Source organism: Myotis nattereri (genome assembly GCF_964212035.1).
Source record: "Myotis nattereri genome assembly, chromosome: 21".
NCBI lineage: Eukaryota > Metazoa > Chordata > Mammalia > Chiroptera > Vespertilionidae > Myotis > Myotis nattereri.
This window is the reverse complement of record NC_138097.1, coordinates 1647563-1670557: the sequence shown is the minus strand read 5'-3', so window position 1 is coordinate 1670557 and position 22995 is coordinate 1647563. Positions and strand designations below refer to the sequence as shown.

The following is a 22995-nucleotide window of genomic DNA, read 5'->3' as shown; positions in this document are numbered from 1 at the left end:
TTGTGGTCCTGTTGGCAGGATGGCCAAGAACTCCCGCCTGAGCCTGGCCAGCGCCTCCAGTGACAACTACACCTTCTGCTGGCGGGTCTTCTGCGCCTGGGACTACCTCATCGGGAACCCCGAGGCGGCCGAGAGCAAGGCCGCCGCCATCGTGAACAGCATCCGGGTGAGTGGGCCGCGAGGGCTCCCAGGGAGGTGGGGGGACAGGGCATGGGGTCCTGGGCACAGAGTCCCTGCTGTTCAGACCAGCCCGGCCAGGGTGAGGGACATCAGGCGTGCCCCTGAGCTGCCCCACCGTCCAACCGATACAGGAAGAAAATATTGCAACTCCTCTTTCTTTTAATTTTATTTTTAAAATACATTTTTATTGATGTCAGAGAGGAAGGGAGAGGGAGAGAGAGAGAGAAACATCCATGAGGAGAGAGAATCATGGATCGGCCGCCTCCTGCACGCCCCCCCACTGGGGATGGAGCCCATAACCCGGGCCTGTGCCCTGACGGGGAATCGAACCCTGACCTCCTGGTTCTTAGGTCGATGCTCAGCCCCTGAGCCACGTCGGCCGGCTGTTTTTCTTAGTTCCTCTTTCTAATACGTTAATTGCGTATTTAGGGTCATTTGCATAATGGATTTCTACTGTGTTACACGCGGACACGGTGAGGAATGAGCAGCTGACTGCGGGGCGTCAGCTTTGGCTGTGAGCTTAGAAGAGCAAATCCTGAAGGCAGCGGTTCTCAACCTTCCTGACGCCGCGACCCTTTCATACGGCTCCTCATGCTGTGGGGACCCACAACCATCACATTATTTCCGTGGCTACTTCATCACTGTCATGTCGCCACTGTGATGAATCGTCATGTAAATATCTGATAGGCAGGATGGTCTCAGGCGACCCCTGTGAAAGGGTCGTTCGACCGCCAAAGGGGTCGCGACCCGCAGGTTGAGAACCGCTGCCCTAAGGCCTTCGGAGTCCAGGTCAGCCGGGCAGGCAGGCCGCCGAGTGGCGCCGCCTTTTGAGAAAAACGTTACTCGGGTCACATCACCCGTCTAAGGAGTTCACCCCCAGCTCCCCTTCCCGACCCCAGTTTACTGTTTCGCCCATTTACTGTGATTTAAAGCATCGATCCCGACAGAATTGCACGGCGAAGTCTAGACTTCAAGCCACGATGTCGCACACTCACTCCACCAAGCGTGTCCCACGCCGAGGCGAACACGGGCCTGATATACACGGTTTGCGTGGACGTGGCCGCAAACGAACAAAAGCTTCCGTTTTCATAGAAACGTAGGTTTGTTTCGATGGAGACGGTCTGAATGCAAAGGGCTGAGATAAATGAGTCACCGTGAACATAAAATAACAGAACGTTTTATTTATTTTTATTTTTTTAAATATATTTATTGATTTTTTTACAGAGAGGAAGGGAGAGGGATAGAGAGTTAGAAACAGCGATGAGAGAGAAACATCGATCAGCTGCCTCCTGCACGCCCCCCACTGGGGATGTGCCCGCAACCCAGGTCCATGCCCTTGACCGGAATCGAACCTGGGACCCGTCAGTCCGCAGGCCGACACTCTATCCACTGAGCCACACCGGTTAGGGCATAACAGAACATTTTAATAAAAATTAATACTTTTCCTTGAACATGAACTCACCAGACCCTGAGTCCCTGCACAAATGGATAAGCGTCACGCCAATAAACCCATTTCTCTCGTTCTCCGGAAGCGAGGTATTTCCTGTTGCCACACCAAGCAGGTCAGTCCCAGACTAAGGACGTGGCCACCGGCTGCCGGAACCTTCGCTGCCGGTGTCAGTGGGAGAGACGGTGCGCCTGCGCGTGAGGCGCGTGAGGGACGCGAATGCAACACGATGACAGTCATCAGCCGTTAGCGAACCTTGTAGCTCATTCATAATGATGTACAACAGGACATGGTAAAAATTAAGCGACGAAATTTTCATCAGAACCTTTCTCACTAGGACATACCGTTCGATTGGCTGGGCCGTGAGAATACCCATTGTCGGCCGCCTGTGGCCCGCGGGCCGCGCGTTCGACACGCTCGCACTAAGTCATTTCTGACCACGGGATCCGTGCCAAGGTTTATAATTAAAATGCTTCACGGGCCTCTCCCTGCAGGAGGCGATCCTGGAAGAGCAGGAGAAGAAGAAAAGCAAAAACCTGTAGGTGCCCAGACCCCGACGGGAGGGTGCTGCCACGCTGGTGGAAGCCGGCGCAGAAATCCTCGCCAGGCGGGCTCTGTCTTGCACACACCGCCAGGCAGCTCCCCTTCCTCCTGAACACCTAGGCTTCTGCACTGTGACCTGGGGGACCCCGTTCTCTCGATATCGGGGTTCAGGTCCCAGTCCTGCAGCCGGGAGGTCAGCGGGTTGGGGGGGAGGGGGCGGTGCTGAGGTTGACCGGTGGCCCGTTCTTTCACGGTGATAATAACACAGGTGTTTTGAGCACCAGTGTCCACTTTGCCAGATTAAGTTAAGATGAGTTGTATTTTTGGTGGTTACGAGTCCTCCCCTGAGGACGGTTTTTATTGATTTTGAGGGGAGAGCGGAAGGGAGAGGGAGAGACAGAGAGAGAAACCTCGATGTGAGAGACACATCGATGGGTTGCCTCCTGTGTGCGCCCCGACCAGGGCCTGCAACCGAGGTCCGTGCCCTTGACCAAGAATCGAACCCGGGACCCTTTGGTCCGCAGGCCGATGCTCTATCCACTGAGCCACACCGGCCAGGGCTCAGATTACTTGTGTTTAGCAACCACAGTCGTCTAAGCCATAGAACACAAACAGCACCGAATTCTTTTTTTTTCTATATACACTAGAGGCCTGGTGCACGAAATTCATGGGGGGGGGGGGGGGGCGGCAGTCCCTCAGCCCGCCTGCACCCTCTCGCAATCCGGGACTGCTGGCTCCTAACCGCTCGCCTACCTGCCTGCCTGATCGCCTCTAACCACTCACCTGCCTGCCTGATTGCCCCTAACCTCTCTGCCTGCCTCATTGCCTCTAACTGCTCACTTGCCTGCCTGCCTGATCACCCCTAACCCCCCTGCCTGCCTGATCACCCCTAACTGCTTCTGCCCTGGCCCCTGCTGTGGTGCCTTCGTCCGGAAGATCATCCAGAATGACATCCGGAAGGGCATTTGTCCGGTGTAATTAGCATATTACGCTTTTATTATTATAGATTTTTATTGAGTCCAGAGAGAAGGAGAGAGATAGAAACATCCATGATGAGATGGATCGGCTGCCTCCTATACGCCCCCTCCTGGGGATCGAGCCCACAACCTGGGCCTGTGCCCCAACCGGGAATCGAACCCGGGACCCTTTGGTCCGCAGGCCGACGCTCTATCCACTGGGCCACACCAGCCAGGGCGTTGGGTGCCAAATTCTGGTTGCCGCGCCTTCCAGGGTGATGTCTCAGATCTGGGGTGCTTCTCAAGATTCGGGGGCCACCGTGGGAGGTCGGGCCACGCACAGAGGGCAGTCCCTAGGGGAGGGCACGTCCCCGCGGACAGACACACCCGCTCACGGCCGCCCGCCCGCCCCTGCGCAGGGCGGTGACCGTCTGCCTGCGGGCCGTGGCCAGCGTCCTGGTGCTGCTGTCGCTGGCCGGGAGCATCTACCTCATCTGCTTCGTGGTGGAGCGGTCGCAGCGGCTGGAGCGGTCCAAGCGGGAGCTGACGCTGTGGGAGAAGAACGAGGTACCCGCGCCCCCCACCCCTCCCCGGCGGGTCCCCGGGGGCACGGAGAGGCTGCAGGGGGGTCCCGGCCGCGGGTCCCGGGGCAGGAGCGGGGCCGGGCCTGAAGCGTCTCCCGGGGTCTCAGCCGGGAGGATCTTCATTCAAAACAGCCTCGCGCCCCGGCCGGTGTGGCTCAGTGGGTAGCGCGTCGGCCCACGGACCGAAGGGCCCCGGGTTCGATTCCCGGTCAAGGGCATGGACCTGGGTTGCGGGCGCATCCCCAGTGGGGGCGTGCAGGAGGCAGCTGATCGATGTTTCTGATTCTCTATCCCTCTCCCTTCCTCTCTGTAAAAAAATCAATAAAATATATACATATTTATTTTTTAAATATATTTTATTGACTTTTTAGAGGAAGGGAGAGGGTTAGAGAGAAACATCGATGAGAGAGAAACGTCGATCAGCTGCCTCCTGCACGCCCCCCACTGGGGATGTGCCCGCAACCCAGGTCCATGCCCTTGACCGGAATCGAACCCGGGGCCCTTCAGTCCGCAGGCCGACGCTCTATCCACTGAGTCAAACCGGCCAGGGCAATAAAATATACTTTTTTAAAAAAACAGCCTTGCACCCCGGCCAGTGTGTCTCAGTGGGTAGCGCATAGGCCCGCGGACTGAAGGGTCCCGGGTTCGAGCCCGGTCAGGGCACAGGCCCGGGTTACGGGCTCGATCCCCAGTCGGGGGCGCGCAGGAGGCGGCCGATCCGTGATTCTCTCTCATCATGGACGTTTCCCTCTCCCTCCCTCTCTGACATCAATAGAAATATATTTAAAAAGGAAAAAAACAAGCAGCTATCAGAGCTCGGGAGGCCTCCCTCCCCTGGAAGAGCCGGCGCCCCGGGCGGGCTGAGGGCCCATGGGGGCGGGGCGCTGGGCGGGGCGCTGGGCGGGGCGCTGGGCGGGGCGCCCGGCTGAGCGCCGATGGGGGCGGGCGCTGGGCTGGGGCGCTGGGCGGGGCGCTGGGCGTGGCGCTGGGCGGGGCGCTGGGCGGGGCGCTGGGCGGGGCGCTGGGCGGGGCGCCGGGCTGAGCGCCGATGGGGGCGGGCGCTGGGCTGGGGCGCTGGGCGGGGCGCTGGGCGTGGCGCTGGGCGGGGCGCTGGGCGGGGCGCTGGGCTGGGGCGCTGGGCGGGGCGCTGGGCGTGGCGCTGGGCTGGGGCGCTGGGCTGGGGCGCTGGGCTGGGGCGCTGGGCTGGGGCGCTGGGCGTGGCGCTGGGCTGGGGCGCTGGGCTGGGGCGCTGGGCTGGGGCGCTGGGCGGGGCGCTGGGCTGGGGCGCTGGGCGGGGCGCTGGGCGGGGCGCTGGGCTGGGGCGCTGGGCGGGGCGCTGGGCGGGGCGCTGGGCTGGGGCGCCCCGGCCTCGGCTCAGCTCTGTGTCCGCAGGTGGGCGTGGTCGTCTCCCTGGTGACCATGCTCGCGCCCTCCGCCTTCGACCTCATCGCCGCCCTGGAGAGGTACCACCCGCGGACCACCCTGCGCTTCCAGCTGGCCAGGTACCGCCCCCCGGGTCCCTCGGGGAGGCGCCGGGTGTGGGTCCCCCTCCGGGTCCCTCGGGGAGGCGCCGGGTGTGGGTCCCCCTCCGGTCCCGCCGGGGAGGCGCCGGGTGTGGGTCCCCCTCCGGGTCCCGCCGCGGGAGGCGCCGGGTGTGGGTCCCCCTCCGGGTCCCGCCGCGGGAACCCCAGTCCCTCCAGAGCCCAGGCTGCTGCACTGTCCCCCAAACTGAGCACAGCCCGGCCGGTGAGGCTCCGTGGCTGAGCGCCGACCCAGGAACCAGGAGGTCGGGGTTCGATTCCCGGTCAGGGCACAGGCCCGGGTTGCGGGTTCGATCCCCAGTGGGGGGCGTGCAGGAGGCAGCAGATCCATGATGCTCTCTCATCATGGATGTTTCTCTCTCTCTCTCCCTTCCACTCTGACATCCATAAAAATATATTAAAAATAAAACAACTTAAATAAAAGAACTTCCCTGAGATGTATCCAAGATGAGCAGGATGTGCAGGAGAGAAGAGGGGGAGGAGGAGGGGGAGGGGGAGGGGGAGAGAGAGAGAGAGAGAGAGAGAGAGAGAGAGAGAAGAAGAAGAAGAAGAAGAAGAAGAAGAAGAAGAAGAAGAAGAAGGAGAAGGGAGGAAAGAGGGGGAGGGGAAGAGAGAGAGAGAGGACCCAGGTGACGGGGTGTGTGTTGGTCCCGCCCTGCCGGGTCCTCTGTGACTGATGGGAGGTGAAGGAGACCCACCCTTCTAAGGCACTTTTTTTTTTCTTATATATTTTATTGATTTTTTTACAGAGAGGAAGGGAGAGGGATAGAGAGTTAGAAACATCGATGAGAGAGAAACATCGATCAGCTGCCTCCTGCACACCCCCCACTGGGGATGTGCCCGCAACCCAGGTACATGCCCTTGACCGGAATCGAACCCAGGACCCTTTAGTCCGCAGGCCGACGCTCTATCCACTGAGCCAAACCAGTCAGGGCTAAGACTCTTTTAAGACACGAGCAGAACATGAAGCTTTGCTCACAGCTTCCACCAGCCTGGACAGCGAGGTTCCCGTGCATAAGCCAGGGGGCCGGGTGCGGAATGGGGGGGTCGCAGGCTGAGCAGCAGCAGGCCCGGAGCCCAAGGGGGCGTCCTGGGCTCCCCCAGGGGGTCAGAGCAGTCGCCACAAGTCCACCTGCCCCCACCCGGCTCTGTCCTCCTCCCTCCACTTTGGCCCCGGCCCCGACCTCTGCTCCCCTGTGTGAGGACACGGCGCCCCGACGGCTGAGGGGGGCCCCGGAACACGGTGTTTTATCCCCCCAGTGAGGCTCTGAGGGACCCCAGAGGCAGCCACTGCCCCCGCCGCCCCGGCACGGCCCCCCCACGGCAGGTCTGGGCCGAGGGCGTCCGGTCGCGTCTCTCACGGGCCCTGCCTCTCAGGGTGCTGGTGCTGTACCTGGGGAACCTCTACAGCCTCATCATCGCCCTGCTGGACAAGGTCAACAGCATGAGCACCGAGGTGAGCGCCCCCCAGCCCCCCACCGCGCCCCACACTGACGGACGGACGGACACACAGACAGACACAGACACGCACACAGACAGATGTACATATAGATATACACACACAGACACACAGATATATACATATACACAGACACACAGACACACATATACATATACACAGACACACAGACACACATATACATATACACAGACACACAGACACACATATGCATATACACAGACACACAGACACACATATACATATACACAGACACACAGACAGATGTACATATAGATATACACACACAGACACACACAGACACATATATACATACACACAGACACACAGACAGATGTACATATAGATATACACACACAGACACACAGATATATACATATACACAGACACACAGACACACATATACATATACACAGACACACAGACAGATGTACATATAGATATACACACACAGACACACACAGACACATATATACATACACACAGACACACAGACAGATGTACATATAGATATACACACACAGACACACAGATATATACATATACACAGACACACAGACACACATATACATATACACAGACACACAGACAGATGTACATATATACACACACAGACACACAGATATATACATATACACAGACACACAGACACACAGACACACATATACACAGACACACAGACAGATGTACATATAGATATACAGACACACAGACAGACACAGACACACACACAGACACAGATGTACATATAGATATACACACACAGACACACACAGACACATATATACAGACACACAGACACACAGACAGACACAGACACACAGACAGATGTACATATAGAAAGTCACACAGACACACAGACATATACATACACACAGACACACAGACAGACACAGACACACAGACAGATGTACATATATACACACACAGACACACACAGACACATATATACATACACACAGACAGATGTACATATAGATATACACACACAGACACACACAGACATATACATACACACAGACACACAGACAGATGTACATATAGATATACACACACAGACACAGACACATATATACATACACACAGACACAGACAGACACGCACACAGACAGATGTACATATAGATATACACACACAGACACAGACACATATATACATACACACAGACAGACAGACACAGACACACAGACAGATGTACATATAGATATACACACACAGACACGCAGATATATACATAGATATACACACAGACACATATATACATATACACAGACACACAGATGTACATTAGATGTACACACACATTTACGCAGACATACATGCACACAGATATACATACACACAGACCCACAGAGACACAGGCACATATATACATACATACATACACACAGATACACACACACAGATATACACATTGATATACATACAGACAGGCACCCAGACAGACAGATCTACAGAGACAGACAGACACACAGGCTGATATGTAGACACCCCCCCGCCCCCGCCCCCCAGGGCCGTCATGGCCGGCACCACTGCCGTGTTCACACTCCCCGCTCACTGCGGGCTCCGCTCCGCGGGAAACGAGCCCCGTTTGCGGGGAAATTCACTGAGGCTAGTGGTGTGGCTGCAGGGCGCCGGGGCCAGAGCTGGGGGGCTGGGGGGGGGCTGGGGGTGCCATGCAGGGTGCCGGGGCCAGAGCTGGGGGGCTGGGGGGGGGCTGGGGGTGCCATGCAGGGCGCCGGGGCCAGAGCTGGGGGGCTGGGGGGGGCATGCAGGACGCCGGGGCCAGAGCTGGGGGGGGGGGGCATGCAGGACGCTGGGGCCAGAGCTGGGGGGGGCATGCAGGACGCTGGGGCCAGAGCTGGGGGGGGGGGGCATGCAGGACGCTGGGGCCAGAGCTGGGGGGTGGGGCATGCAGGACGCTGGGGCCAGAGCTGGGGGGGGCATGCAGGACGCCGGGGCCAGAGCTGGGGGGCTGGGGGTGCCATGCAGGGCGCCGGAGCCAGAGCTGGGGGGGTGTGGGCAGGCGGGAGGGCCTGAGAGCTTGCAGGAAAGAACGTTCCAGAGGGAACGGATGAGAGGGGGCCCAGGTCGCGGGGAGCCGCTGTGACCCTGGCCCCTGAGGACGCCCACGGCGGGGGGGAGGGGGGGAGGGGGGAAGGGGGGTGCTCAGAGTGTCTGTCCGGCCGCACTGCCGTGGAATCCCGAGGCTCCAGCAGGAGAGCCGGCGGGACAGCGGCTCTGTGTCCGGCCCTGGGTGCACAGGGTCCTGGCCTGAGCACGGGACTCCCACGTGGGGCCTCAGGGCGGAGCTCGGCCGTGTGACCGGCAGCCGTGAGGACGCGGGGACACACGCGTGTTCGCCCAGAGCCGTCTGGGCAGCAGCTGAGAAGCTCAGTTCCCCCCACAGCTCTGCTCCCGACGGGCCGGCTCCTGGCAGGTGGCTTCCTCCCAGGCTAGAGCGAGACGGAGGGACAGAGGGACAGAGAGACAGAGAGAGAGACAGAGAGACAGAGAGACAGAGAGACAGAGGGACAGAGAGACAGAGAGAGAGACAGAGAGACAGAGAGACAGAGAGACAGAGGGACAGAGGGACAGAGAGAGAGAGGGACAGAGAGACAGAGGGACAGAGAGACAGACAGGGGGACAGAGAGACAGGGGGACAGAGAGACAGAGAGACAGAGGGACAGACAGACAGAGGGACAGAGAGAGAGACAGAGAGACAGAGAGACAGAGAGACAGAGGGACAGAGGGACAGAGAGAGAGAGGGACAGAGAGACAGAGGGACAGAGAGACAGACAGGGGGACAGAGAGACAGGGGGACAGAGAGACAGAGAGACAGAGGGACAGACAGACAGAGGGACAGAGAGAGAGACAGAGAGACAGAGAGACAGAGAGATAGGGGGACAGGGGGACAGAGAGACAGAGAGAGAGAGGGACAGAGAGACAGAGGGACAGACAGAGAGACAGGGGGACAGAGAGACAGAGGGACAGAGAGACGGGGACAGAGAGACAGAGGGACAGAGAGACAGGGGGACAGAGAGACAGAGGGACAGAGAGACAGGGGGACAGAGAGACAGAGGGACAGAGAGACAGGGGGACAGAGAGACAGAGGGACAGAGAGACAGAGAGACAGGGAGACAGAGAGAGAGAGGGACAGAGAGACAGGGGGACAGAGAGACAGAGGGACAGAGAGACAGAGAGACAGAGAGACAGAGAGACAGGGGGACAGAGAGAGGGACAGAGAGACAGAGAGACAGGGGGACAGAGAGACAGAGAGAGAGAGGGACAGAGGGACAGAGATACAGACAGGGGGACAGAGAGACAGAGAGACAGAGAGACAGAGAGACAGGGAGACAGGGGGACAGAGAGACAGAGAGACAGAGAGACAGAGGGACAGAGATACAGACAGGGGGACAGAGAGACAGAGAGACAGAGAGACAGAGAGACAGGGGGACAGAGAGACAGAGAGACAGAGAGACAGAGGGACAGAGATACAGACAGGGGGACAGAGAGACAGAGAGACAGGGGGACAGAGAGACAGGGGGACAGAGAGACAGAGAGACAGACAGGGGGACAGAGAGACAGAGGGACAGAGAGACAGACAGGGGGACAGAGAGACAGAGGGACAGAGAGACAGACAGGGAGACAGAGAGACAGAGGGACAGAGAGACAGACAGGGGGACAGAGAGACAGAGGGACAGAGAGACAGACAGGGGGACAGAGAGACAGAGGGACAGAGAGACAGAGAGACAGAGGGACAGAGATACAGAGAGACAGAGAGACAGACAGGGTGACAGAGATACAGGGGGGACAGAGAGAAAGGGGGACAGAGGGACAGAGAGCTGACCCCTGAGCTGTGCGGTGAGGAGGGGTTCTTGCAGACAGACACATGGACAACCCTTCTTCCCCCCCTCCCCGTCCCCCTGTCTCCGCAGGAAGCCGCCATCAGCAGTAACAGGAGCCACTGGCTGGGGACCCCCGTCCCCTCCGCCCCCTGGACGGCCCCCGACGGGGAGAATCGGCCCACGCCGGGGCCGGGGCTGGGGAGGAACGGCTCCTGGGCCCTGGGGCTGGCCGGCGCCCCCACGTTCGCCTCGGCGCTCTCAGCGGCCAACGGGACCGGGGATCCCGAGAGCCCGCAGGACCAGTGCTGGGAGACCTACGTGGGGCAGGTGCGTCCCCCGCGAGGCCCCGGGCCGTCCGCACTCGCCGGCAGCTCTGGAGTCATTGCCCCCATTTTACAGGAAGGAAAAGTGAGGCCGGGGACGGCTTCGGGCTTTCCCGTCTCATCGTCTGCCAGGGAGCCCTGGCCGTGTGGCTCAGTGGATAGAGCTCGGCCTGTGGACCGAAGGGTCCCGGGTTCGATTCCCGGTCAGGGCACGTGCCCGGGTGGCGGGCTCCATCCCTAGAGTGGGGGGCGTGCAGGAGGCGGCCGGTCCATGATTCTCTCTCATCATGGATGTGTCCCCCTCCCTCTCCCTTCCTCTCTGACGTCAATAAGGAAATATTTTTAAGAAAATCTGTCCAGGACGCGTGCAGCCCTGTTCCAAGGGCTTGTCCACGTCAGATCCTATTGCCAGCCTCCTGTAGGCGCAGATGAGGAAACTGAGGCACAGAGCGGGCAGGCCCCGCCCCCTGTGCCCCGCCCCCTGTGCCCCGCCCCGTGTGCTCCGCCCCCTGTGCCCAGCCACCTGCACCCCGCCCCCTGTGCCCCGCCCCGTGCTCCGCCCCCTGTGCCCCGCCCCCTGTGCCCCGCCCCCTGTGCCCCGCCCCCTGCGCCCAGCCACCTGCACCCCGCCCCCTGTGCCCCGCCCCGTGCTCCGCCCCCTGTGCCCCGCCCCCTGCGCCCAGCCACCTGCACCCCGCCCCCTGTGCCCCGCCCCCTGTGCCCCGCCCCGTGTGCTCCGCCCCCTGCGCCCAGCCACCTGCACCCCGCCCCCTGTGCCCCGCCCCGTGCTCCGCCCCCTGTGCCCCGCCCCCTGTGCCCCGCCCCCTGCGCCCAGCCACCTGCACCCCGCCCCCTGTGCCCCGCCCCCTGTGCCCCGCCCCGTGTGCTCCACCCCCTGCGCCCAGCCACCTGCACCCCGCCCCCTGTGCCCCGCCCTGTTCTCCGCCCCCTGTGCTCCGCCCCTGTGCTCCGCCCGTCCCCCACCCATAACTGCCTGCAGCGTCTCGGCCCCTGAGACCAAGTCAGGGCCCGAGCGGTCGGTCTCCCGCGGCCCAGACCGCGTTGTGTCCCTGTCCCTCTGGCCTCGCAGTCCAAGTTCCAGTGAACAAGTACTGGCCCCCCCCCCCCCCCCCCCGTGAGCCGGGTGTGAATCAGAAGGGCCCGGTCTGCAGCCCCCGGAAGGGAGGGGCGGGCAGGGCCTCGTGGCGGCCCCGGGGGCACTGCGCTCACTGAGCCCACCCCACACCGTCCAGGAGATGCTCAAGCTGTCCATCATCGACATGCTCTTCACCGTGGCCAGCGTCCTGCTCATGGACTTCTTCCGCGGCCTCTTTGTCCGGTACCTGAGTGACTGCTGGTGCTGGGACCTGGAGAGCAAGTTTGTGAGGACACGCGGCCTCCCCGGGGGGCGTCGGGGGGCTGGAGACAGGGTAGCCCAGAGGGAAGGCCTGAGGCAGGGGAGGGGAGGGGAGAGGGGGGAGGGGAGGGGAGGGGTGCAGGCTGGGCCTCCCTGAGAGCAGAGTCCTCCCTCTGCGGGAGCCTCTTCCTGCCGGTCGGGGGGCGTAGGTCACAGAAGCCCACTTTCTCTGCAGCCTGAATACGGGGAGTTCAAAATCGCGGAGAACGTGTTGCATTTGATCTACAACCAAGGGATGATCTGGTGGGTTTGTGGTGCTCAGCTGCTGCTTTTTTTAAATATATAGACTAGAGGCCTGGTGCACGGATTCGTGCACTGGTGGGGGGTGTGGCCTCAGGGATCGGCCCGCTGTGGGAACGCCACTCATCCCAGTCAGCAGAGTGGCTGTGGACCTGCCCTCTGAGTGGCTGCTCCCGCTGTGGAAGCCCACTGACCACTGGGGGGCAGCTCCTGCATTGGGCATCTGCCCCCTGGTGGTCAGTGTGCGTCATAGCGACCGCTTGACTGGTAGTTCTGTGGTTTGGTCACTGGGCTTTATATATATATATATAGACTAGAGGCCTGATGCATGAAATTCATGCATGGGTAGGGTCCCCAGGCCTGGCTGGCGATCAGGGCCGATCTGTGGGGTGACCGGCAGGGTTATTGGGGGGGTCCCCACTGGCACCTGCCTTAGCTGGCCTGGGCCTGCAAGCCGGAGCCAGCTTTCTGCATTGAGCATCTGCCCCCTGGTGGTCACTGTGTGTCATAACGACCCATCATTCCACTGGTCGTTCCACCATTTGACTGATTTGCATATTAGGCTTTTACTATATAGGATTTTTTTTTTTTATTGATTTCAAAGAGGGAGACAGAGAGAGGGAAACATCCATGATGACAGAGAATCACGGGCCGGCCGCCTCCTGCACGCACACCTCACCCTGGGGATGGAGCCCACAACCCGGGCCTGTGCCCTGACCGGGAATCAAACCCTGACCTCCTGGTTCATAGGTCGATGCTCAACCCCTGAGCACGCCGGTCGGGCTCCGCTGGCTCCGGCCTTTGCTCACGTCTCTCTCGTCTGGGCAGATGGTCATGTACTTCGTCTTGGTGGGCCGTGACCGCGCTAGGTCCCTGGGGTGGCCCAGTTCTCGCCGACCGACCCAGACCCTGTCCCTCTCAAAAGCATCTCTGTCTGGGGACGCAGGCTCGCCCCTCCCTCATCGGCCGCATGTGTAGGTGAATCCCTCGATCTCCCCAGTCCCCCCGACTCATGGCTAGAACCCGCGTGGCTAAGCCCCTCCTCCCACGACTGCGGAGATTACGTGAGCCGGACTGTGTGAGGCCCAGCACCAGCGGCCGCTCCACGCGCCGATTAAACCTGAAGGTGGAAGTTCCCTCATCAGCTCCCCACAGACCACACCCTCAACCTTCCCCGTCTCACGGCACAGAAGCTCAGGCCTGGGTTCCGCGGCACCAGAGAGGTTTTTGCCGACGTGACCAAAACACAGGTCTAGTTTGTGTCCGGTCACAGCGGGCGGCCATTGTTGTGTTGGCTCTTGTCACCTTTTTTCTGTTTTAAAAAACTTTTTAATATGTTTTTCTTTTTTTATGGACGTCAGAGAGGAAGGGAGAGGGAGAAAGAGATAGAAACATCCATGATGAGAGAGAATCATGGGTCGGCTGCCTCCTGCACGCCCCTTACTGGGGATCGAACCCGCAACCCGGGCATGTGCCCTTGACTGGAATTGAACCCAGGACCCTTCAGTCCGCAGGCCGACGCTCTATCCACTGACCCACACCGGCCAGGGCTAAAAGAAATATTTTACTTATTTATTTGTTGTTGCTGTTAATCCTCACCCGAGGACATTGCTCTACTCATTTTTTAGAACGAGTGGCAGGGACTGGGAGAGACACAGAGAGAGAAGCATCGATGTGAGAACAGGTGGCCTCCCACTCACACCCAGGCCAGGGCCTGGGGTCGAGCCTGTAGCAACCGAGGTCCGTGCCCTGGGCCGGAATCGAACCCGGGACCCTGTGGTCCGCAGGCCGATGCTCTACCCACTGAGCAACACTGGCCCGGGCCATCTTTTTTCTTTTCAGACTCTAAGGCAGGCGCGTCAGCCTCGCGGCATTTATTTCAACGGGGCGTGCGGCCTGCCGGCCCGAGTGTGACATGCTCGCGGGGAAAAGAGGTCAGGCCCCCGGCTAAGCGGCCAGGGGTGGCGTCTGTGAAATTCTCGCCTAAAAACCGCTGCCGTGGACAGAGATGGGGGGAGCTGGCCCCAAACCCCAGTTGCCTGTTACTGGCCCCGGGTCTGGGTGAGGGCCACCCCCTGGCCACGTGTGTGGAGAGGGACGCAGAGGGCCTGGGACAGGGGGTCACTACTCACCTCCAGGAGGCGCTGGCTTCGCCTGCAGGAGGTGGGGGTGGGGGCCTGGGGTCTCAGATCCCAGGGGTCCCCTCAGTTCCTCGAGCACACGTGGGGGCCCCCCCAGGGGCTCAGGACCACGGCAGACGAGGCCACGTACGTGCTCACGGCCCCTCCCCGGTTCCAGGATGGGCTCCTTCTTCTCCCCGTGTCTCCCGGCCTTCAACGTCCTCAAGCTGATCGGCCTCATGTACCTGCGGAGCTGGGCTGTGCTCACCTGCAACGTGCCCCACCAGCAGGTCTTCCGGGCGTCCAGGTGGGTGGGTCTGTGTGTGCGCCCCATCTGGGTCCCCTGCGGCCAGGGCACACCCCTCCCCCCTTCTCCCCCTACCCCTGCTGGCCTGTCCTGGTTAATTCCCTCCCCAAGCCGTCCAGGGCCCAGCCTGGAATTAGGCATTGCGACACATTTTTAAAAACTTTTTTTTGTTCTTGTTAATCCTCCCCCAAGGATATTTTCCCATTGATTTTAGAGAGAGTGGAAGAGAGAGGGAGACAGAGAGAAACATCGGTGCGAGAGAGACACATCAATGGGTTGCCTCCTGCATGCGCCCCGACCAGGGCCCGGGCCGGGGAGGAGCCTGCCACCGAGGTCTGTGCCCTTGACTGGAATCGAACCCAGGACCCTGTGGTCTGTAGGCCGGCGCTCTGTCCACTGAGCCACACTGGCCGGGGCTGAAGAACTTTTACTGAGTTTGATGACCCAGTGGGGAGTGGCTTTCACAAATATCCTGTTTGGACAATGTTCACACACTGAACGCCAGGATGTCACAGCGCGAGGCGGGTGGGACGGGTCTGACAGGGTCCGTGGATGGTGCTCCTAGGTGAGGGCTGTGGGGTGGCCTCGCTTGGTTTGAGGGGGGCAGGCTGGGCCGGGCGACCCATGGAGTAAGTCCCTAGTTTGCTAAGCTCCTGTGACCCCGCGGACACCCCAGCCTGGGGAGTGGGGGACGGATGGTGTTTTGTTTGCAGAATCGGACTGTGGGTTCTGTGGGTTCTGTGTCCGTCTCTGGGCATGTGGCTGTGGTTCTGTGGGTTCTGTGTCCCTGGGTGTGTGGCCATGGTTCTGTGGTTCTGTGTCCCTGGGTGTGTGGCCGTGGTTCTGTGGTTCTGTGTCCCTGGGTGTGTGGCCATGGTTCTGTGGTTCTGTGTCCCTGGGTGTGTGGCCGTGGTTCTGTGTCCGTCTCTGGGTGTGTGGCTGTGGTTCTGTGTCCCTGGGTGTGTGGCTGTGGTTCTGTGTCCGTCTCTGGGTGTGTGGCCATGGTTCTGTGGGTTCTGTGTCCCTGGGTGTGTGGCTGTGGTTCTGTGTCTGTCTCTGGGTGTGTGGCCATGGTTCTGTGGGTTTTGTGTCCCTGGGTGTGTGGCTGTGGTTCTGTGGGTTCTGTGTCCCTGGGTGTGTGGCCGTGGTTCTGTGGGTTCTGTGTCCCTGGGTGTGTGGCTGTGGTTCTGTGTCCGTCTCTGGGTGTGTGGCCATGGTTCTGTGGGTTCTGTGTCCCTGGGTGTGTGGCTGTGGTTCTGTGGGTTCTGTGTCCCTGGGTGTGTGGCCGTGGTTCTGTGGGTTCTGTGTCCCTGGGTGTGTGGCTGTGGTTCTGTGTCCGTCTCTGGGTGTGTGGCCATGGTTCTGTGGGTTCTGTGTCCCTGGGTGTGTGGCTGTGGTTCTGTGGGTTCTGTGTCCCTGGGTGTGTGGCCGTGGTTCTGTGGGTTCTGTGTCCCTGGGTGTGTGGCCGTGGTTCTGTGGGTTCTGTGTCCCTGGGAGTGTGGCGTGGTTCTGTGGGTTCTGTGTCCCTGGGTGTGTGGCCGTGGTTCTGTGGGTTCTGTGTCCCTGGGTGTGTGGCCGTGGTTCTGTGTCCGTCTCTGGGTGTGTGGCCGTGGTTCTGTGGGTTCTGTGTCCCTGGGTGTGTGGCCGTGGTTCTGTGGGTTCTGTGTCCCTGGGTGTGTGGCCGTGGTTCTGTGTCCGTCTCTGGGTGTGTGGCCGTGGTTCTGTGGGTTCTGTGTCCCTGGGTGTGTGGCCGTGGTTCTGTGGGTTCTGTGTCCCTGGGTGTGTGGCCGTGGTTCTGTGTCCATCTCTGGGTGTGTGGCCGTGGTTCTGTGTCCATCTCTGGGTCTGTGGCCGTGGTTCTGTGGGTTCTGTGTCCCTGGGTGTGTGGCTGTGGTTCTGTGTCCGTCTCTGGGTGTGTGGCCGTGGTTCTGTGGGTTCTGTGTCCCTGGGTGTGTGGCCGTGGGTTCCCTGTCCCTGGCCGCAGCGTGACCCCTGGCGGGCCCGCAGGTCCAACAACTTCTACCTGGCCATGCTGCTGTTCATGCTGTTCCTGTGCATGCTGCCCACCGTGTTTGCCATCGCGCGCTACAAGCCGTCCCTGCACTGCGGGCCCTTCAGGTGAGTGGCTCCGCCCCCAGGACGCGCGTGTCCTTCTCCTCCGGCCCCGGGCAGGTCGCCGGGCCCTGTCCTCCATCGGCCGCCTCCCTGCAGCGTCTCTGCTCCTCGCTCCCTTCAAGCGACGCAGCCCAGCTGGCACCCCAGGGGGCAGCGGCCTTGCTCAGTGTTTGAGGGAGATCCCAGCGGGTCAGGGTTCCCTCCCGGACTCAGGGTCCCTAAGACAGCCCTCGCCACCCCTGGTCCACCTTCTCCCGTCAGGGCAGGGCCCAGTCACCTCCCAGCACGTGAGTTTCTGTTGTTGTTGTTAATCCTCATCTGAGGATATTTTCCCATTGATTTTAGAGAGAGTGGACGGGGGAGGGAGAGACAGAGAAACAGCGATGTGAGAGACACGTCGATGAGTTGCCTCCTGCACGCGCCCCGACCAGGGCAGGGATTGAGCCTGAAACAGAGGCCGTGCCCTTGACCAGAATCAGACCCGAGAGCCTCCAGTCCTCAGGCACTCTAACCACTGAGCTACCGGCCAGGGCTATAAGCCCATTTTGATACAACATCTTAGAACATGTAGGGTCTGGGTTTGTGGACACTATTCACACACACTCTCACACACACACACTCATATACACACTCATAGTCACACCACATTCACAATCTCACACTTGCACACTCATACACTCATACACACACTCAAACACACACTGACATACACTCGCGCACACACACGCACACTCTCACCCCACACACTCACATGAACACACACACTCACATGCACACTCTCACACTTGCACACTCGTACACTCATACACACACTCAAACGCACTCATGCTGACACACACTCGCACACACACACTCACACATTCATACACACACTGACACACTCGCACACACACACTCACACTCACTGACACTCATACACACACATACACACACTGACACACACATGCACACTCTCACACTTGCACACACACTCACACACACACTCACTGACACTCATACACACACATAAACACTCACACTGACACACATGCACACTCTCACACTTGCACACGCACACACTCGCACACTCGCACACTCATACACACATTCAAACACACACTGACACACACTCTCACACTTGCACACTCACATGCGCTCACACTGACACACTCGCACACACTCACACTCACACTGACACACACACACTCTCTGTGATTGCGGACCCGCCTCCAGCTGTGCAATTACTGGGACTCTTCCTGGGGGCCCCCTGCCCCCCCAGAAGATGCTGGTGTCCTCCCAGTCAGGGGTGCACCCCGGCTTCCTCACTGACCTTGGGGACCGCCCTCTAGCCAACCAGGCCCCCCCCCCCCCCCCGCAGCGGGCAGGAGAAGATCTACGACATCGTGGCGGAGACGGTGGCGGACCTGCCCGCCTGGTTCGCCGCGGTGGTCGGCTACGTGAGCAGCCCCGTGGTCATCCTGCCGGCCGTGCTGCTGCTCTTGTGAGTGCCCCTCCCCCGCCCCCCGCAGACGGGGCCCCCCTGGCTTGGCTGCCGGTCAGCACCGCCCCCAACAATTCCGTGCAAATCAGCGAGTCTGTGCAGGCCACCCCGGGCGAGGGCCTGAGCAGGGGCCTGGGCGGCAGGAGGCAGCGTGAGGGGTCCCCGCGGCCTCCGGGCGTCCTGCGCCCCGCGATGGGGCGGAGGCCATGGCGCGCCTGCTCCCGGAGGTCAGCTGCGCAGGAGGGGCCGCCCGTGCGCGGAGCTCCCGCTCCTCCGGGCTGCACCGCGCAGGGTCCCAAAGCAAGACCAGGAGCGGGAGGCAGCCTCTGTCCCGCGGCTCCTGGGACCGCGGTGCCCGTGGGAACGGCTGTGCCCTGCGGGAGGGCCGGGTGCCCCCCTGGCCGGGACCCCAGAGAAGGGTGCCCCCCTGGCCGGTACCCCAGGGAAGGGGGGCGGGTGGCGCACCCAAGCTCTGAGCTCCCAGCCCGAGCCCCAAGCCCCAAGCCCTGATCCTCAAACCCTGAGCCCCTAACCCAGGGGTGGGCAAACTTTTTGACTCGAGGGCCACCATGGGTTCTTAAACTGGACGGGAGGCCGGGACAAAAGCATGGATGGAGTGTTTGTGTGAACTAATATAAATTCAAAGTAAACATCATTACATAAAAGGGTACGGTCTTTTTTTTCAATAGTTTTATTCATTTCAAACGGGCCGGATCCGTAGTTTGCCCACGGCTGCCCTAACCCCAAGCCCTGAGCCTCAAAACCTAAACACAGATCCCTGATCCCCGATCCCCGAGCCCCGAGCCCTGATCCCCGAGCCCCGAGCCCCGAGCCCTGATCCCCGATCCCTGATCCCCGAGCCCCGAGCCCTGAGCCCCGAGCCCCGAGCCCCGATCCCTGAGCCCCGATCCCTGAGCCCCGAGCCCCGAGCCCCGATCCCTGAGCCCCGATCCCTGAGCCCCGAGCCCCGAGCCCCGATCCCTGATCCCCGATCCCCGAGCCCTGATCCCCGAGCCCTGATCCCCGAACCGCCTTCCTCCCCAGCATGCTCATCTACTACCTGCAGAGCATCGCCCGCTCCCTGAAGCTCAGCAACCGCCAGCTCCGCATGCAGATCCAGAACGCAAGTACCGCCCTCCCCGCCCGGGCGAAGGGGCAGGTCCCGCCAGCAGGGGGCGCCCGCGAGGCCTCCCATTCTCAAATCCCTGGGACTCCGGGCCCCCCGGGGGGTGCCAGGCCACCTCCCCGCCTCCCGGGATCGCCCAGGGTCCTTGCTGAGAGCCCCCAGGGGCAGGGGCCCCCATCTGCCCAGGAATGAAGCTGCCCCGGCACTTGAGCGCCATCTGGCGGCCATGCCCAGCCCTGCAGGCGGGGGCTCTTCCGTGGGCTGTGCTGGGCGGGAGGGGAGAGAAGGGATTCCTGGGGTCCGTGTCGTGTCATCGCGGGCACCTGACCCAGAGGCACTATTTGGGCCCAAAGACCACCTTTTTCTCGTCTTTTAGATTCTGGTGATTCTTAAACCTTAGCTGTCAGAACAGCCAGAGGAAGCCCAGCCCCCCCCCCCAATCCTTCCACACTCTCCACTCCTCCCACACCCAGCGGCTCCCCAGAACCCCATGCCAGGAACCTCCACCTCTTTAACCTCTTTTATTTTTATTTATTTTTTAAATATATTTTATTGATCTTTTACGGAGAGGAAGGGAGAGGGAGAGAGAGTTAGAAACATCGATGGGAGAGAAACATTGATCAGCCGCCTCCTGCACGCCCCCCACTGGGGATGTGCCCGCAACCGAGGCCCATGCCCTTGGCCGGAATCGAACCCGGGACCCTTCAGTCCGCAGGCTGACGCTCTACCCACTGAGCCACACTGGTCAGGGCTCTTTAACCTTTTTAAAAAACACCTCCCATGAATCTCGATTCCACTACAGAAATACTAGCGCGTCCCCTGAGCCCGTGGTCGTCAAACCGCGGCTCGCGGGCCACATGCGGCTCTTTGGCCCCTTGAGTGTGGCTCTTCCACAAAATACCGGCTTCTGCGCATGGGCCAGAATCACGCTGGACCTGTGGGCCCGCACGTGGTATTTTGTGGAAGAGCCACACTCAAGGGTTCAAAGAGCCGCATGTGGCTCGCGAGCCGCAGTTTGCCGACCATGGCCCTAAGCCAGTTAAAAAGAAAAGCGTTTGGAGCAGTCAAGGGCGTTTTTCTGGAAGGCTGTCCCCCGTGGTGCCCGGCACAGCGTGTCTGCGTCCCGCCGCCCACCGTTGGCGGGACCTCAGGGTCCGTCCAGGGCCCGGATGCCGCCTGGGAGGCTGAGCGTTAGGCCAGATGTGAGCATCTGCTTGCGGCCCCGGGGGCAGGGTCATGGCCGAAGGTACCGGCAGGGCGGCTCCTGTCTTTCCCCCAAGAGCAGTCCCTGTCACTGCTTCCGGCGACGTCCAAACGAACGTGTGATGATCGTCTGTTTTAGGCGAGATCGGAAGACAAGAAAAAGGTTGCCCAGATGGCGGAAGGTGAGTACCGGGCGGCCACACACTCCCGCGACCCTCTGCTCCCCGCACCGGCCCCGGGAGGTGGGATCTGGGGCATACGTGTGGGTCTAAGTCCACAGTGTTCCCGTGATGCCGGCCTGGGCGGAACCCCAGCACAGGGGTGGGTCAGGGGGAAGGTGTGGGGTCAGGGGGAGGGTGTGGGGTCAGGGGGAATGTGTGGGGTCAGGGGGAATGTGTGGGGCCAGGGGGAAGGGGGTGGGGTCGGGGGGAGGGTGTGGGGTCAGGGGGAGGGTGTGGGGTCAGGGGGGAGGGGTGGGGTCAGGGGGAATGTGTGGGGTCAGGGGGAAGGGGTGAGGCCGGAGAGGGAACCATGAGAACGTCTGTCTTGTTCACTTCTGTGCTTCTCTCCATGTCCCCTGGGTTCCTTGCAAGGCTCCCACTCAGGCCTCTGCCCAGGCCCCTCCTCCTTAGACCCAGGCCCCGCCTCCTTAGGCCCAGGCCCTGCCTCCTTAGGCCCAGGCCCCTCCTCCTTAGACCCAGGCCCCGCCTCCTTAGACCCAGGCCCTGCCTCCTTAGGCCCAGGCCCCTCCTCCTTAGGCCCAGGCCCCTCCTCCTTAGGCCCAGGCCCCTCCTCCTTAGACCCAGGCCCCACCTCCTTAGGCCCAGGCCCCTCCTCCTTAGACCCAGGCCCCTCCTCCTTAGACCCGGCCCCTCCTCTTTAGACCCAGGCCCCTCCTCCTTAGACCCAGGCCCCACCTCCTTAGAGCCAGGCCCCTCCTCCTTAGACCCAGGCCCCTCCTCCTTAGACCCAGGCCCCTCCTCCTTAGACCCAGGCCCCTCCTCCTTAGACCCAGGCCCCACCTCCTTAGGCCCAGGCCCCTCCTCCTTAGACCCAGGCCCCTCCTCCTTAGACCCAGGACCCACCTCCTTAGGCCCAGGCCCCTCCTCCTTAGACCCAGGCCCCTCCTCCTTAGACCCAGGCCCCACCTCCTTAGGCCCAGGCCCCTCCTCCTTAGACCCAGGCCCCTCCTCCTTAGACCCAGGCCCCACCTCCTTAGGCCCAGGCCCCTCCTCCTTAGACCCAAGCCCCTCCTCCTTAGACCCAGGCCCCTCCTCCTTAGACCCAGGCCCCACCTCCTTAGGCCCAGGCCCCTCCTCCTTAGACCCAGGCCCCTCCTCCTTAGACCCAGGCCCCTCCTCCTTAGACCCAGGCCCCTCCTCCTTAGGCCCAGGCCCCACCTCCTTAGGCCCAGGCCCCTCCTCCTTAGACCCAGGCCCCACCTCCTTAGACCCAGGCCCCTCCTCCTTAGACCCAGGCCCCTCCTCCTTAGACCCAAGCCCCTCCTCCTTAGACCCAGGCCCCTCCTCCTTAGACCCAGGCCCCACCTCCTTAGGCCCAGGCCCCTCCTCCTTAGACCCAGGCCCCTCCTCCTTAGACCCAGGCCCCTCCTCCTTAGACCCAGGACCCACCTCCTTAGGCCCAGGCCCCTCCTCCTTAGACCCAGGCCCCTCCTCCTTAGACCCAGGCCCCACCTCCTTAGACCCAGGCCCCTCCTCCTTAGACCCAGGCCCCTCCTCCTTAGACCCAGGACCCACCTCCTTAGGCCCAGGCCCCTCCTCCTTAGACCCAGGCCCCTCCTCCTTAGACCCAGGCCCCACCTCCTTAGACCCAGGCCCCTCCTCCTTAGACCCAGGCCCCTCCTCCTTAGACCCAGGACCCACCTCCTTAGGCCCAGGCCCCTCCTCCTTAGACCCAGGCCCCTCCTCCTTAGACCCAGGCCCCACCTCCTTAGGCCCAGGCCCCTCCTCCTTAGACCCAGGCCCCTCCTCCTTAGACCCAGGCCCCACCTCCTTAGGCCCAGGCCCCTCCTCCTTAGACCCAGGCCCCTCCTCCTTAGACCCAGGCCCCTCCTCCTTAGACCCAGGCCCCACCTCCTTAGGCCCA

General features: G+C 61.3%; 1 protein-coding gene across 1 annotated transcript in view; it reads left to right on the top strand.

Annotated features, from left to right (window-relative positions):
• TMC3 (transmembrane channel like 3) overlaps nucleotides 1-22995 on the top strand; it is a gene marked incomplete at both ends in the record, with an annotated part of 35276 nt that overhangs the window by 8500 nt on the left and 3781 nt on the right. The window contains 14 exons of the mRNA XM_081114785.1: nucleotides 19-166; nucleotides 2122-2165; nucleotides 3546-3693; nucleotides 5103-5212; nucleotides 6629-6707; nucleotides 10649-10664; nucleotides 10767-10885; nucleotides 12135-12263; nucleotides 12474-12541; nucleotides 14837-14965; nucleotides 16973-17083; nucleotides 18438-18560; nucleotides 19605-19683; nucleotides 21029-21071. Of these exons, the coding sequence (XP_080970911.1) occupies nucleotides 19-166; nucleotides 2122-2165; nucleotides 3546-3693; nucleotides 5103-5212; nucleotides 6629-6707; nucleotides 10649-10664; nucleotides 10767-10885; nucleotides 12135-12263; nucleotides 12474-12541; nucleotides 14837-14965; nucleotides 16973-17083; nucleotides 18438-18560; nucleotides 19605-19683; nucleotides 21029-21071 (1346 nt within the window). The remainder of the gene's footprint in view (nucleotides 1-18; nucleotides 167-2121; nucleotides 2166-3545; nucleotides 3694-5102; nucleotides 5213-6628; nucleotides 6708-10648; nucleotides 10665-10766; nucleotides 10886-12134; nucleotides 12264-12473; nucleotides 12542-14836; nucleotides 14966-16972; nucleotides 17084-18437; nucleotides 18561-19604; nucleotides 19684-21028; nucleotides 21072-22995) is intronic.